Raw genomic sequence first — 17,295 nt, 5'->3', positions numbered from 1 at the left:
GACCTGGCCATCCTCAGCAACGAGATCAACCAAATCATTTCTAATGGAGCAGTAATGAACTGAACTAGCTATGCCCAGAAAAAGAACTCTGGGAGATGACTAAAAACCATTACATTGAATTCCCAATCCCTATATTTATGCACACCTGCATTTTTGATTTCCTTCACAAGCTAATTGTACAATAATTCAGAGTCTGATTCTTTTTGTACAGCAAAATAACGTTTTGGTCATGTATACTTATTGTGTATCTAATTTATATTTTAATATATTTAACATCTACTGGTCATCCTGCCATCTAGGGGAGGGGGTGGGGGGGTAAGAGGTGAAATTGGAACAAGAGGTTTGGCAATTGTTAATGCTGTAAAGTTACCCATGTATATATCCTGTAAATAAAAGGCTATTAAATTTAAAAAAAAAAAAAAATTTGGTCCAGAAGGTAGAACTATCACTGTAGTCTTACTTGGAAACCCAAGCTCTAAATACTTTGTTACTTTAATTTTCCTTAAAAAATTTTTTTATTAAGGCTTACAATATCTTCTATTATATTAGCCCAAACTTGAGTTTAGTAAAAGCTGACTTTCTAGCATTCAATCCAAAAGTGAACATGTAAACATCTTCTCCTGGACTGCAAAAAAAAAAGGGGGGGGGGACGGACTGGTGGCACCATTTTGAGAAGGATTTTTGAATCCAAGTCAGAGGGGTAGTTCTTGGTATCCTAGAGAATGCCTTGCCACATAGAAGTTTCTACCCTTTTTTTCTTTGAAATGCTTTCCTAACAGTTTAATCATTTAGTCAATGGTCCAAATGATACAACCAATATGCTAAATACGGATTTTCATATTCATGGCAACAGATATGTTGTCTCGATTTGAGAAGGGTATATTATTTTAATTAAGAACTCATCTTTCTGGCTGGTAATCTTAGCTCATTTGGGGAAATTTTCTTTAAAGTGTATGTGACTTTTGGCATACTTTTAAAACTTTTTTTTTTTTTTAAGTCTCATCACCTTAAAAAATATATATAGTTTCTTTTTGGGTAGAGAATTTAGGGTTCATGGCCAATGCTTCTTAATTTTATGGATACTGTATTCTAATTTCCTCCGTTGTCTCTTTTCCCTATTTGAAAAGTATTCCTGTAGTCCTGATTAAAGTTCTATGACAGACAATTTCTGTGGGTCTTGTGATAGCTTGAAATAGCTTTTTTTCCCTATTATTAGAATGTTAAGAGTTTATACTGAGGTAAAAGTTTTTAATTTTGGATCTTCCAAGATTTGAATTCTATAGACGCTCTGAATATCACAACTGGTCTTCAATAAATGTCCCCCACACTAATGTGTTGAGTGAATCTATTGATTCAGGTTTCCTACTGTATTCTTCATATTGGCGATTTTTTTCATTGTGTCCTTCCATTTTTAAAAAACATTTTAAAATACTTGTTGGCTCTGTTTCCTCCCATGATTTTTAAAATCTTTATGTTTTTGGCCTTATTATTTTCCTATTCACACTGACTTGTTTAAATTTTCTCCAATGTGTCCTATAGTCAGTTGAAGACATTTAAGAATATCTCATCTCAGGTCTTTTTCCATCAAAATTGTTTGTAGTACTTTAAGCTGGTTTAGTAGCTTTATGCTATTTTTAAAACTATCAGGATTTTTCTTGGTTCATTCATTTTGGATAACTTAATTTCTTCTAGTTTTTAAACCATTTTTCTTCTCTTTAGTACCTTTATTTGTAAGGCTTTTTTGGGGGGATTAGGGGAATGTATGATGAGGATAATCTGGGTCCTTTCAAAAACCTCATTCCATCATCATGACTAGAATGTTATCAAAAATTGTCTCTTGTTGAGTAGACTGGGAATTCTAGCTGTCAAACTATTTTCTTTTTTTTGCCAGGTAAAAGAGGCAAATTTTAATGTTTTTATCCTCTTTAATATTTAATGCATGAGGTCAGACTATCTTTTATTTCTCCAACCTCACCACACTTAACAGAAATTTTTTGCTCCAACTTAAATTGACCTTTTCATTGTCCCTTACACCAATTTATCCCCATTTTTGTAATATTATTTGTTATGCAGTTCCAAGGGCCTCCTCACTTCTTATCTTTCATATCAAGCCTTCCTTTTTAAATAAAACTTTTCCTCGCAAATTTTGTATACACAGATGTCTTCCATCTTCCCTTGACCTCTCATCACACTTTCTATCTTTACCATATCTTTTGGGCGCTTGATCATAAATGACTATATGACAAACCAAAAGCTCTTCAGAAAGTGGTACAGAGCAGATATACTGGAAGCAGTTTACTGCCTACAATATAGTTTCAACACTCCAAACTAGAGACTTGGATAGTATGAATTAGCTGACTTGGGAGGTCTATAGTCCAACTGTTTGGACAGAGATGAAAATGGTCCAGGATTGTTGACAGCAGGTAGCAGAATTGTGCTTATATTGCATCTAATGATAAGGATTATGAATGAGCTATTCTTTAACTGAACCATCTTATTTCTCCCGATAATATTGGAAGATATTTAAAGGAAGAGATTGCCTTACACTTCCTTTGCATTTCACCCAAGTTATTAGACTACACTGTTAGTTTAATAACAAATACCAATTCAATTCAACCTATAGGGAAAGGTGCTTAAACTGTGGCAATGTATTTGTAATAGATAATATGCCATATTGTAGCAAAGAATCTATATCTAGCCCCAGGTCCATTTAGTAGGTAATATTTTACAGGTTTGACCAAACTCTAGATATGGAATAGTCAGAATTCCCCCAGACCGGAGACTATAATCAGCTTTCATTGATCTTCTGTGGTATACAGAAGCAGCACTTCAGACTGCTGACCTGAGATCAATTATTTCAGTTCTGAGAGAGAAAAAGAAACTTTTGTATTATGCCATCAGGCACCTATGTATACACAAATGCACACAGTAAAGCAAGATGTTCAGAACTTAAGAACAAGGTTGACATTAGCAATTATATAAGGACTCTTTCCATTTCTCCTATATGTACCTAATTTTTCATTATTCCTGTCTTTTCTAAAATTGGGTTTCCCAAACTACCCAATAATTCAAGAGACTGGCAGGTCCTCTCTTTTAATCCCCTCTGTTGCATATGACAGGTCACATTTTTGTTATTCTAATTCTCCATTACTTTGGAGCTAGTCTCCTACCTATCCAGGGCAAGGGACTAATATAAACAAAAAATATCACAAACAGATATCAATTATTTTTCTTATACTGTTTCATACATGAAACTGGAAATCAAAGAAATCACCTTATGACCAGACATACTGAAAAAACTAATAACAATTTAATTTTTAAGATGTAGGAATGGAAAAATAATCTAGGTTCCTAAAAGAAGGAAGCCAATAAAGATTTTTGATATAAAGTAAAATCTATAATTTCTGATGGTCTACTATTTCACTGCCCCACATCACACCAAAGTGTAGGCAAGATTTGCGGAATTGCACATAATATAATTTTCCATTTTAGAAGGAGCAAAAAAGAAAAAATTCACCATTACCTGAAAGTCACATGATACTGATACACAGCTTCATTCTGACAGTGTATTTTGACTAGGTTCAATCCCAAAGGTTGAGGGGTTCCTTTTGATCCTTGTTTCACAAGGGGCTCTCTGGGAAAAAATACACACACACCAAAAAAACAACACAAAAATAGACAAGCTGGAGGAAGTAAGAACATTTCATGATTTTTTCTCAGATATCTAAAAACCAGAAGAAATCACAGCATCCAGATGTAAGTTCTGAACCACAATATTAGAAGAAACATTCTTAGCAGAATCTGTTTTGAAAATTCAACTCAAGTATTTATTAAGCACCTACTATAAGTGGACTATCATGCTAGACTCTAAAGGATACAAAGTTAACAAAAAAAAAAAACAAACAAAAAAACACTCCCTGCCCACATAGAGCTTACAGCCTAGCAAAGGGATAATACAAGTCCAAATAGCTATATTGTTGTTGCTGACTCACTATTACATGCTAAGTACATTAGAGAGAGGCAAAACAAAAGTCTGAGAGGGAAAGACCATTAGAGTACAGCCAATGTACTCAGAAGCAGGTACTGCCTTTTCTATCTGAGTATTACAGAGAGGCAACACAGCATAATGAATATATATAGTTGGTCTCAGAATCAGAAAGAACTGGAATCAAGTCCAATCTCAAACACAAACTGGCTGTGTGACCATGGGCATTTGATTTGTCAATGCTCTAGACAAATAAAACTATAAGATACAGAGATGATGCAAATCTGCACTGCCTAAGGGAATTTTCTCATCTAAGAGCTCCACATTATTAATGAAATAACAGGTTCAGTCTGAATCGCTAGCCTTATGAGTATTATGGTTAGAAGTTTAAATGGATTTAAGCATAAACTCACAAAGAAGAATTTTAATAATGTTCTCCTCCCTCCCCCAGTTAACTTCTCCAATTTGGTGTTATGATAAGGAATTGCCCCTCTATAAGTTCCACTATACTGCCACAGTGTTAAACCTAGGTAACCTAGAAAGAGTTCAGGAACAGGCCTGCAGACCATATATATGCCACCCTAGGACCAGATGGGACTAGTTAAATTTGGAGAGGATCATCAACAGGTGATGATTTCTTTAGCCATAAAAATGCATGAAGATACCTACTAAAAATGTAGAGATGTTGAAATACTCATTAGTGGAGAGAATACTATGCCAATTAAAATTTTTAAAAAAAAACCTCCATAAATATTTAATAAAGGGAACTGTCCTGTTAAATCTGAGCTGGAACTGGAGGGGAAAGAGTGAATCATAATTCCCCTATCTAGCACTGTTATCCAATAACTTTCATTATTTGTTACTCTTCTTTACAAATCACATAAACTCTCCAATTACCAAAAAATATTACCTATCCTACTAGGATTCTGGTCTCATGAAAAGTTCCCTGGGTCTAAACATAGAAATTAACTAAAGGCCTCCAGTCATCATAAGGCACAAAGACAATGCTCCTCACTTACTTTTTCTCCATCTGTTCAATAGGAATATCTGGAGGGTGATCTTGATAGAGGGGGAACGAGGATTTGGGTGATGGTAATGATGATGATGGTAACAGTGAAGTATCTGGAGATGATAAATCACTTGGTGCTTTATATAATGCTCTGCCTAGGCCAATAGTTGGTCTTCCCAAAGGAACCTCCAAATTCCCTCTTCCAAGTGTCCTGAATTTATAAACATTAATTTAAAAAAAAATTCAGTACTTTTATATGTTCAATTTTTGTCACTTCCAAATCTAATTTATTCCTAGAATAGTCTACAAAATGAACTGAGTGCAGTTTTTGAAAATAAATTTCAGATGACAGTGATGTACAACAGAACATACTATGAAAGCAGAGCAAAATCACATCCACCAACTACTTTTGGTGTTGACTGTCTATATCACTTCCTATATTACAAGTGATACACCATTGTACCTCATTTGATTGAAGAATTATTTAAGAATCAGAATTAGACTTTCTAAGAGAGATAGAAAACATATTCACTGTCTTATCAGAAAACTGCACGTTTCCCCTCTTTTTAGTGGGCAAAAAAAGAATGCAATTACCTGCTATTCTGAGAAAATACCTAAGGTCTATTATCACAAAGTCAGTTTTATGAAGATAGGTAGATCAAGCCTTCTTAAAAAATTTTTTTGTTCTCAAAGTCAGTTAAATTATCTTTCTGAATTTTAAATTTGTCTGAGAACTAAACAACACGCACCTATTCCAACCAAGGGAGACTGATGCCATCTTGCTGTCCCCAGCTGCCAACACCAAAGGGCCTGGGAAGGTTGGTTGGTTCAGAAGCTCTTCTTGGCCTTTAGACACCATATCCAAACTCAAGCCTCGGCCTAAAATGCCTCTACCTTAATAAAAAGGATCAAATATTTGCTAGAGTTATAGGCTGAAAAGAATTTTCTAAATGATAGATTTCTTTGGAGATAGAAATTACATAGATGATAAAAGAGAAAGCAAACCACCATGATTTCTTTTTTAGCCTTCCTTCCACTTACCTACAGTTGGTATCTCTCTTCTCAAAGGGGAACGGGGTGCTGTCTCAAACCCCAACCCACGGAACATAGATGGCAAACCGACAGACTCCTATAAGTACAAATGATAAATAATTATCAAATGAGAAAATTTTTAAGAGCCAAAACTACTAGTGATATTCTCAAGCTTCTGGCAGAAATGAAAAGTCCTGTAACTTCTTTATTTAATCCTGGTAGTATTATAAGGTTGAAGGATAAAAGCATGAATCTCTTTGTAGCGTTCCTATTGGGAAACAACCAATTTACCTTATTAGACAATTGTCTAATAGTAGTATTTCATGAAAAGACAATTTAAAAGTAGCTAATTATGAAGAGGGAAAAAAACTGGGAATAATTATATTAAATTCAACTATACTGACAACTAGAGTGGTACAGTGTATAGAGTATGGACCTAGAGTCTGGAAGCTTCATCTTTGTGGGCTCAAATCTGGCCTCAGTCACTTATTGTGACAACCGCGCTAGCACCCAGGATACCTTAGAAATCAGCTGGAGTCAGGATAAGCAAAAGTCCTTAGTCTTTATTCTTGGTCTTTAGACGCAGGAAGCAGAATCTCCACAACTGCCTTCTCCCTCATCTACTGCCAAAGTGCCCCTAGCTTGTCTTATTCCACCCCTTAGTCCCTCCTACAATCCTCTGTATACACCAATCATTAGCCAGCACAAGATAGTGGGAAGGGCCATTTTCCAAGCATGTGCCCATAGAGTATTGTCTAATCAGTAGTTAGACCTAAGTGCTTGAACCAACCTCAGTGCAATGATTCAAGAGTTTCAGCCCTCTACAACTTATACTACTGTGTGACCCTGGGCATTTAATGAGGTGGAAAAAGAAATGGCAAACCTTTCCAATATCTCTGCCAAGAAAGCCTTCAATGAGGTCATAAGTTCAGAGACAACTAAATAACAATATCTAAGGTAGAACCCAGCACAGGTGGAATGAATATACTGTTGAAAAGACCTGTACTTTATTTCTAGTTCTATAAATAACTCCAACATATTTCATAGAACTATGGAAACTTTTAGAGCTAGCAAGTATCTAAGTTCAGCCACCTTTCTGTTTTAGAATTAGAAAATTAGGCCTAAGGAGGTTATTTAGTCCAAGGTCACATGGCAAGTAGCAGTCAAGACCAAAAAACAAATCTCCTGATTTCTATAGACCAGTGTTCTTCCCACTGTATTCCATACCCCATAATCTTTGTATTATCTAGAAAAAATTTTATTCACTTCAAACAGGGCAGATTAAAATATCTATGCAAAATAATTTTAGTAAGAGAAAGGAATTATATAACTCTTGACTGGAATATGTAAAATGAGCCATATATATTAAGTAGAAAATACAAAAAAAATCATACTTTTAAAAAATTCATTTAAGTTTTATGAATTTCTTCAATTATTGAGACAGAAGAAATTAAGGGGGGAAGTGGAAATAGCCTAAATGCAGTTCTGAGTTTCTTATCAACTTTTCAGTAAAGCTGACTTTTTAAGAACAACAAAGATTTCATTTTTCTTATAGTTTCTCAATGGGTACAAGGTTTTTACCATTCCATTTATAAATTCCTTGTCTCATGTTAAACTTACTATACTATAATAATGTCAACATCATATACCATATGAATAGTGAGACCTCAAACAATTTGAGTATAATCGTACATTACTGGAAAATGTTTGTCTCTTTGCAAAACAATAATACATTTTACATGCTGCTGCCTAATGGCTTAATCTGATTTTCCCTTGATTTTCTAAATTCTTTTGAGTTTTATTTATGTAGGCAAATATTGTTCCTTTTATCATATATACAAAGGCTTAAAGATACTAAGTATTTATAACTCAAATAAACTTTGCCTTAAAAAAATGTAAACAATGGAAACGTTATTCTTTCCCTTAAGGAGTAAGGGCTTTTTGCCCTTATCAAAATAATAAACAACCCAAAACTCAGTAGGTTGGCAACTATTATCTCTACAATGTCGGCACACTGTAAAGATAACAACCATTGCCACCATCACTATACTGCTAACAACACGGGGGGAGGAGGGGGGAGGGGAGAAGAACTTAGAAAGCAGCAAGTGATCATGTCTTGATTTGTCTTGAAAACTACTTCTTACAAAATCTGGAAAAGCACCAAAGGGAAGTGGTTATATACAAATATCAGTGTCCTATTTGTGAATCACTTTCATGTTCATGATTAAATTCTAAAGTTAGAAACTCAAGAACAGCAGGACAAAAAGTATGTTCACAATTAGACAAGAAGAACAGTATTAATGGATTTCCTGTATTCTTACCTGGTGCAATTGCTCATACTGTAGGCTTGGTTCCTTTGACCTCCCAAATGAATTGCCTTGGACTGCCTGCCCTGCTCTACCCACAGCTGTGTCCATAAGTTTGGGAACATGTGGTCGAGTTCCTGGCAGCCGCATGCTTGGAAGTGAATGAAAAGGAGGAGTTCCTCTGAATGGAGGTCGAATAGGATCCATTGGTTGGCTGTAGAGGACATTGGTGTTGATCCTATTTTGGTTAATCACCTGTCCACAAATTAAAGATACAAAGATTCCTAACTCATTTTAACCCTTCAAAACAAGTCCATAAGAATATAAGAAATGTCACAATTTCCCCAAACTCCTCCCCAATTCCATGCTGCCTGTCATTCTTATTCTAAGAGTGGATCCAAAATCATTTTAGAGCAAACTATCAGTTAATCAACAAGCACATATTAAAAACTTACTTTAGTGAGGCATTTGGTTAAGTGTCTGGAATACAAGCATAAGGATGGAAGATGGTAGGGAGAGAGATAATGTCCAATGAAGATAGACAGGTCAGTGCTGAATTGTGAAGGGTTTTAAAAGCTAAATAGAGAAGTTTGTATTTCATCTTAGAGACAAAAGGAAGCTATTTGTGTTTTCTGAGCTCCAGAATGTAGAGTCCTTTCTACAGGAATATTTTATCCTGTCCATTCAGTCTTCATAACAATCAGTAATCTCATTTCTCATCCCTACCTCCAAATCTTCAACTTCCCTTATTAGCCCCCTTTCTACTTCAAACATTCTCAAGTTTCCCCATCCTTAAAAATGTTCACCACACTCAATCTTCTCCTTAAGCTATCATCCTTTATCTTTCTTCCTTTTCTTAGCCAAACACTTTGAAAAAGTTGTCTATGCTCTTTGTTCCCCTTCCTTGTCCTCTCACTCCTTAACCCTTGCAGTCTAGTTTCCAACATTACTCAACTGAACCAATTTCTCTTCCAAGTTACCAACCATCTCTTAATTGTCAGCACTGTTGCTCTTTATTCAGTCCTCATCCTTCTTGATTCAGCTGACTTCTTAATTTATTCAACACTATTGAGCATCATCTCAGGAGCATTCTTTTCTCTCTGGTTTTTCATGACACGGGCTCTCTCCTCTTTCTCCTCTACTTCCTTTGTTGATTCATCATCTCTATCATGCCCCCTGCTAGAAAATCTTCCCCAAGGTTTTCTCCTGTCCCTCCTTTTTTTTTCCTTTCACAAAACTTCCACAAAGCCTCAAAAAATTGTATTATTCAAAAGATCCTCTGTTAACAAACTGCTTCAACATTGAATCTAGTACTTGTTATTCGTGAAAAAGTCTTGCAAAATATAATAAGGGTCTGTAGTTAGGGAAGAGTTTGAAAAAGCTTAAAAAATTCAGATTCCCATATTTTAAGAAAAGGAAAAAAAAACTTGGAGTAGAGGTAAGAGCATAAGTAGTAAATAATTTGAACTTAAAAAGACTTTGCTGATTTCAGATTCCTGATACTCCTACTTCTTTTACTCCTAAGTATCAGCTACATGACACTAATAAATATGGTTAAGTTGGTTAAAAAATATATATATATACATATATATATATATACATATACATATATATATATATATATATATATATATATATATATATATATATATGTGAGCTATAGAGAATTTTTAAATCCCTTAACAAAAGCCCAGTTATTTTCCCTGATATTTGTAACAGCTGGGTCATTTATCTTTCCAGATGTATATATCTCTTGTTATTCAGTTATGTCTAACTCTTTGTGGCCCAGTTTTCTTTTGTGTGTGTGTGGGGTTTTTTTTTTTTGTTGTTTTTTTGTTGTTTTTTTGGCAAAGACACTGGAGTGGTTTGCTACTTCCTTCTCCAGCTCATTTTATAGATGAGGAAATTGAGGCAACCAGGGTTAATTAATTTGCCCAAGGTCACAACGCTAATAAGTGTCCGAAGTCAGTTTTGAATTCTGGAAGATAAAGCATTCAATCTGGAATCAGGAAAATTCATCTCTACTTTACCACCTAGCTGTCCCAATAATAACTCTGGGCCTTCCTTTTATCTCAATTCTTCCTACTTCCCACCCTTATTTCCCAATGTAAACATATCAAAGTGCAGTTTAAATTAACCCAACTCTTTAAAGGCTCACAGCCAGTCAGAACTATTACTAGGAAGCTAGGACAAGTATCTACATTTTACAGATGAGAAAACAGGCTCTGAAAGATTACATGTTATGCCCACCACAGGACTAGGGCTGGGATGTAAACCTAGATGTCTTCTGACTACAAGCAAAATGCTCTTTTCAGAGTTTAATAAGAACATAGTAAAAAAAAAAAAAAAAAATCTAAACAGCACTAAAAAGTTATTAAAAAATAAGTCCCATACATGCCATGGTATTTCATGTTACTACTATTAAACACACTCATTTCAGGTAAGACATCATCTCCTGAAAGACCCTACTACAAGTGTACAAGAAGCACATAATGGAATCTAATGAGACTTTAACTGATTGGTAGTCACCTAGCAAAAAACATGGTCCTGTGGCAATAAAGCACAGAACAAGTCAATGATCGCAATTTCAGTTGTTTATGTGGGGCAAGGGAGGGCAAGAAAAGAAGAAAAAACATGAAACTCAATAATAACCCGAGGATAGGTATCTGATCTTGGGGTAGTTATAGGGAAAATAAGAGGGACAACAGTATATGAGGAACCTGGTTAACTAAGAATGTAACAAATAGGAGGAATAATGGATAGATAAGTGATTAAAGGATATCAACAGTTCCCCTCAAATTGCAAACTTATTAACCATGTTAAAAAGTAGGGTAGAGTTTAGAACTGTGATTTTACTAGGGCAGGAACTCTTAGGTGGACAAACTCTTCCCAATATAGGTGGGCCACCTCAATAATTTAAGACTCTCTCAACATGAGTCACAGGTAGTACTTGAATTCAGGTTTCCTGCAATTTCCCAAGACCAGCTCTCTATTTAGTACACCATAATGCCTAACAAACTATCTGAAAGATTCTACCAATCAATTAATAAGCAAAATGTAAATTGAAATAAATCAGGTTTCAAATGTCACACCCAATAAAATGACAAAGATGGGAATATTCAACGTTTGAGGAACTATAGGAAAAATTGTGATGCTGTGAATTAGTCCAACCATTCAAGAAAGCAATTATGTAATTATACTAATATGACTAAAATGCCCATGCCTGGGAATACTATTTATAGACATATGATCCAAGGATGTCAAAGACAGAAATATTCCAGACACCAAAATGTTTATGATAACAGCACTTTGTGTAGTGGCAAAGAAATGATAACAAAGTATATATTCCTCAGACTGGGAATGGCTGAAGAATCTATGGCATATTGCTGCAAGAGAATTCTATCATGCTTTAATGACTTATGACTAGGAAGGATTCTTAGAAGTAAGAAGGCTTATATGAAGTGATTCAGACTGAAACAGCAGGTAGGAAAGCAGTAATAAAGCAATTAGTAATAAGGACAATAATAATTTAAGTAGAAAGAGAAAAAACACCCTAAACATCATTTAATCATAATGACAGAGGCACTCTGAGTGTTGGACATAGGAAGAAAATTAAGATTAATTTGAATAAAAAACGTGCCTTCTTTTCTTTACAGAGGGATACTATAGGTGGTGAAATATTGCTCAGTGTCATGCTTGGTTGTGTTGCTTAGTTTCTCTTTTTTATTCTTTGTTAAAAGAAATGGCTCACTGGGCAGGGAAGAGAGGAGAGTAATATTTGGAAATGGATTTGTTGTAAAAACAAAAGAGCAATAAAAATCTGGTGGGTTTTTTTCAAGTTCCCTAAAACACACATTTCTTTCCCAATTTTGACTTGGGCACAATCTTGCAAGAAAGCCTTTCAGATCCATCAAAATTCCAGCTGTATAGAGAAACTCTGGGTGATGTACATTTAAAAGTTTGGTTTGAAGACTCGGGGATTCAAATCCCTATTCCCCTTAGGCCACTTGTTCCTATGGGAATCTAAGTAAATCAAAATCAAGGCTCTGAAGTTTGTACCTAAATTTCCTCATCTGTGTAAGGAGCAAGAGGAAATGGATGTAGTCTTGTAGCTCAAATATTCCTGAAGGAAGTTCCTATCCCAAGATTAAGTAAGTCTCTTTCCCCTCCTTAAATCCTTGGTTTCCTCATCTGTAAGATGAGGTTGGTGGAAATGATCTCGAAGGCCCCTCCCCTCCCCCAACTCTCAAACTAAGGTCCTCTCTGGATCTTGGGCAACAAGCTAACCGCTCCTGACCCGGGCTCAGGTCATGCCCTTCCCCGAGGGTCAGTGTCCCTCCTTTTGCCCCGCAGTCCTGTCTTCTCTTCGGCTTCTATCTTCCCTCAACCATCTCCATTCCCCTCACAGTCTTCTAGTCCTCGGGTCGCCCCCAGCAGGGGCTCTTTCACCCCTTCGAAACCCCTCTTTCTCTGGCTCTCCTAGGTAAAGGGGAATGGGTGGGGGAGGGGAGGGCAGAAAAGGGGCCGCGGGGATCGGAGCGGGAGAAGGGAAGTCGCGAGACGCAGAGGTACACCGGCGGATGGGGTCTTCATGCTGGCGAGGAGATGGAGGAAGAAGGCCAGGGAGTCCCCCCCACCCCCAAGGCGCCACGTGCTCGTGGAGGGATTCAATCCCCTCCCCCCCGCTCCCTTTTCTCTTCCCTCTGCCCCCCGCATCCCAGTCCCGGGTGCCACCATCACCTCCCACACCTGCCGAGCTTCGCCAACACAAGCCGGGTTCCCGGGGCCCTTCACTGGGCCGGGTAATGGCTGACCTGTTCGGTAGAGAGCTTCGTGCTTCGAGCTCCCCACCGGCTCTCACTCCTTTTAGCGAAGGAGCCGCTCCTCCTCCCACTCCACCCCCGACCCCTCCTTCTCTTTTCCTGAGCTAACGTTTGCAATCAGGACGCTGACTCCATTCATTGGTTTTGAGGCATGCCACTCACTTCTGCCGGGCCTCTCATTGGCCCCTCTTTGGGGAGGGGAGAAGAATGGGGGGAAAGCTATCTTTCTTTCCCACCTATCCCAGCGAGTTACCTGGGTTAGACCAAAAGGGTGTGAAGGCAGGGAAGAGATTCAGGGTTTGATGGTAACTTTGAAACTCGGTACAGGCTACACCACTTACATATAATAGCTTTCGAAAACAAACTCCTTTGTTGGGGGTGTCAGCAAAGGTCGCCCAAATATTGTTTAAGCTTCACAGGCGTTTGTAAAAGTCGGTTAGCCCCGTCGGTAAGGGCGGGGTGAGGTCGAGGAAATGGCCAAGAAGAGGGAGGGTCGTTGCAGAGAGTGTTAATAACCTGCAGAGGCCGGGGGATGAGTGCTACGGTGGCGAGTGGTGTGGGATCATGCGGCTCTTCCTGCCTGGCAAACAGAACCCGTACCATTACGAGGCAACTCATAAACCCAATTTTATTCTAAGATTAAGGGCTCTTTAGTTATTAAAGTCTTTTCCCTTCTTCATCCTCCAGTTGAGTCTTGATTTTGGATTTAGGAGACCTGGGTTGGAAATCTCGCTTTGACAACCGTTCAGTCCTTCAGTTGTCAACTCTTCATGCGTGAAACAGTAATATTATCAGACACAAGAGTGGCTGCAAAGATTAAATGAAGTTAGGAAGAAAGTATAATTTTATTCCGGCATTCAAAGCCTTCTACAATCTGGGCAGCTTTTCAGCTTTCTCGATGGGTATTCTCCTTTTATATATTCTATGTTCCAGACAAACTCCATTATGACCTCTAAGTTTCATGCTTTCACTCATACTGCTCTTCCTTTCATCCCCCCTTTAAATCAATTCTGCTCTGCATTTTTTTCCCCTTCCATACAAGCCTAACTACAGCTAACTCCTCTTAAATCCTTCTGATCCTATCACTGTTCACCCTTGTACTGCATCAACTGGAAACGATCTTTTCATTTTCCTGTTCCTTATTACACTCTGGACTCCTGTCAGAATCATAGAATTTTAGCAAATGCCCAGTGTCATAATGCTTTTCCAATCCAATACACCACTACTTCTGGCTTGAATTTTATTATGAGTTTCAGTGCCCTTCTCCCCCTACCTCTGGATTATCTCTCCCTGAATCCAGGAAAATTGAGGTGTTTCTTTTAATTCTAGCTTCACAAAGTGTTTTCTGAGGATTAAGAAGATACTACACAGGGGATCAAGTTGTAAGAACGTTACAGTAACAATGTACAAGTTTCCTGGGACAAGACACATTTTCAGAAATGTGAGAGCCATATATTAGAGACAGCAATTGTCACATCACTATAACTAGGAAGTTTGGAATCTCAGGCAAGCTAGGCTGAGGGTAGGGAGTGGGCATGGTAGTGCCCTGTGAGTCCCCCATTCAACTTACCAAGCTTCACTTTCATTGTGCCATTCTGGTGGCTTTAATGGTAAACTACTTGCAGTTAGCACTTATAAAGAGATAATATTAGTCAGATGATAAAGCCTTTATGAGAGGAGGCAGTGTAGCAGGTGGAGGAATAAAGAAGTGGTAGGCGTAGCCATGGACTTCTCCCTCAATACTAGCATATGATAAGAACCTGTGGCAGGTCCAGCAGGAGGATACTAGACAAAGAGGTGGTGACACAAGGCCTGCCTGGCAGAGAGGAGAATTTTGCACTTTGGTTGCAGAGATGAGCACTATGATGCATAGGGACTATAAACCAAGATCTCTTGACGCTTTAAATTTCAGTATTGTGGGACAATTGGATTGACTGAATTATAGCCCTCCTACCGCAATTACACCTCTGGCCTGAGCCTCTATACCTTTGAATCTCCAATGTAGCAAAGAACTGAAAATCAAAAATAAAGTCTTTCTATTCTGGCAAATCATTGCTTTGAAAAGATGGAAAATGAGAAAACAGAAGAATGGAGCGGGTAGAAAGGATACATGACAAGAAGTTTCAAAAATGAAAGCCAGAGAGGAAAACGGAATAGTGGAGGGAAATAAAGTTAAAAGAGAAAATGTCAAAAGGGAACTGGATATGAATAGAAGATATCTAGCTATATTTTTCCCAGTGTAGCATAACATTCTGCACATCGTATGCAAGTGATATATGTTGGAATAGAAAATGAAGAAAAAAGGTAAGAAAACTATAGTGAAACAAAAAACATAATTTATTTAATATATATTGGATTGTCTGGGTGAGGGGGTGTGGGAAAGGGGGGGAAATTGGAACACAAAGTTTTGCAAGGATCAATGTTGAAAAATTGTCCATATATATGTTTTGAAAATAAAAAGCTTTAATAAAAAAATAAATAATTGTCAAAAAAGAAAGAAAAACTGACCTAGGAACAGATCAAGGAGAAATTTTTTATGAATTATTGAACTATTAGAAATCCATGATTTGAAAAAGAATTTAGACATCATATTTTAAGAAATTATCAAGGAAAAGTGCCCAATATCCTAGAACCAGAGGTAAAAAATCAAAAATTTTTTACCAGAGGTAAAAAAAAAAATCCTGAAAGAGATCCCAGAATGAAAAATCCCAGAAATATGATAGCTAAATTCCAGAGCTTCCAGGTCAAGAAGAAAATACTGCAAGCAACTAAAAAGAAACAATTCAAATATGGAACCACAGCCAGTGTCACAGAAGATTTAGTTGATTCCAGATTAAAGGAGTGGAGGACTTGAATATGATATTCTGGAAGACAAAGGAGCTAAGATAACAACCAAGAATAACCCAGAAAAACTGAATGTAATCCTTTAAGGGGGGAGGCAGGAGTGGATATTTAATGAAATAGAGCATTTTCAAGCATTCATGATAATAAAAAATAGAACTGCAAAGAAAATTTTATATTCAAACATAAGATGCAAGAGAAGCATGAAAAGGTTTCTTTTCTTTTCTTTTTGCTGAGACAATTGGGATTAAGTGACTTGCCCAGGGTCACCCAGCTAGGAAGCATTCCATGTCCAAGGTCAAATTTGAACTCAGGTCTTCTGACTTCAAGGCTGGTACTCCACTGTGCCACCTAGTTGACCCAAGAAGCATGAAAAGGTAAACAAGAAAGCAATATGACAAAAAGGACTCCAAAAGGTTAAGCTGTTTACATTCCTATAGGAAATGATTCAAGACAAGACAAGAATTTTGTCATTATTTGGATAGTTAAAATGTTACATAGTTACATAATTACATAGATAGTTACATAGACAGAAGGTATGGGTGTGAGTTGATTATATTGGAATGATGTCCAAAAAATTAAAGAGATGAGAAAGAGGGATGTATTGGGAAAAGGGAAAAGAGAGAGACAGAATGGAGAAAATTTTGTCACATGACAGAGGCAAGGAAGAGGTTTTACAGTGGAGAGGGAAGAATATCTGCGTATATATGTATGTACATATGTATGCATGTGTATATCTGTAGAGGGCCAGAACTCTGAGAAAGTATACTTAAGACTCCGTATGATTGATGAGATGATTCTCTAGCTATAAATACATACTTAGTGAGATACTTAATGTGATGTAATGATGTAATGTTCTACAGCTGACTCATGTTCAGTATGGGGTAGTGATGTAATCCTACTGAAGTATTTAAGGGTTGATGGAGGGACACAGAGGCCTCTCAGCCACAGACACAAGAGAAGATGCCGGATTCCAGACTCCATCTTTGACCAGCCACATGGCCCCCTTGCTTCTTTCACTCCTCCACTAAGACCAAGGATTCAGGCTAATCCCGCGGTCCTCCAGAGAGCTAGTTCAGACTTTACATGTATCTATACTCATTCAGTTATATATTGAAATCTATTTAACCCAATAGTAATAGAAGGGAAAAGGGAATAAGACGAAGTGTGTGGAGAATGATAAAAAGGAGGGCCAATTAAAAGAGGCAGTGGTTAGAAGCAAAACAACTTTTGAGGAGGGACAGGATAAAAAGAAAGAAGAAGAATAGAAAAAAAATGAGCTGGAGAGGAAAACAAAAT

The 17,295-nt window shown here is 37.2% G+C and overlaps 1 protein-coding gene across 1 annotated transcript in view; it reads right to left on the bottom strand.

Annotated features, from left to right (window-relative positions):
• The window catches only part of PIWIL2 (piwi like RNA-mediated gene silencing 2), a 74,029-nt gene extending 60,712 nt beyond the window's left edge, over window positions 1–13,317 (bottom strand). Inside the window, 7 exon segments of the mRNA XM_031950873.1 lie at window positions 3,524–3,634; window positions 5,005–5,205; window positions 5,744–5,888; window positions 6,036–6,123; window positions 8,348–8,587; window positions 13,147–13,230; window positions 13,232–13,317. Coding sequence (XP_031806733.1) covers window positions 3,524–3,634; window positions 5,005–5,205; window positions 5,744–5,888; window positions 6,036–6,123; window positions 8,348–8,587; window positions 13,147–13,230; window positions 13,232–13,294 — 932 coding nt within the window. The 5' untranslated portion in view covers window positions 13,295–13,317.
• Between the last annotated feature and the right edge of the window lie 3,978 nt (window positions 13,318–17,295).

Source organism: Sarcophilus harrisii, chromosome 2, assembly GCF_902635505.1.
Source record: "Sarcophilus harrisii chromosome 2, mSarHar1.11, whole genome shotgun sequence".
Lineage (NCBI taxonomy): Eukaryota > Metazoa > Chordata > Mammalia > Dasyuromorphia > Dasyuridae > Sarcophilus > Sarcophilus harrisii.
The sequence above is the reverse complement of the archived record's forward strand: the minus strand, read 5'-3'. Positions and strand labels throughout refer to the sequence as shown.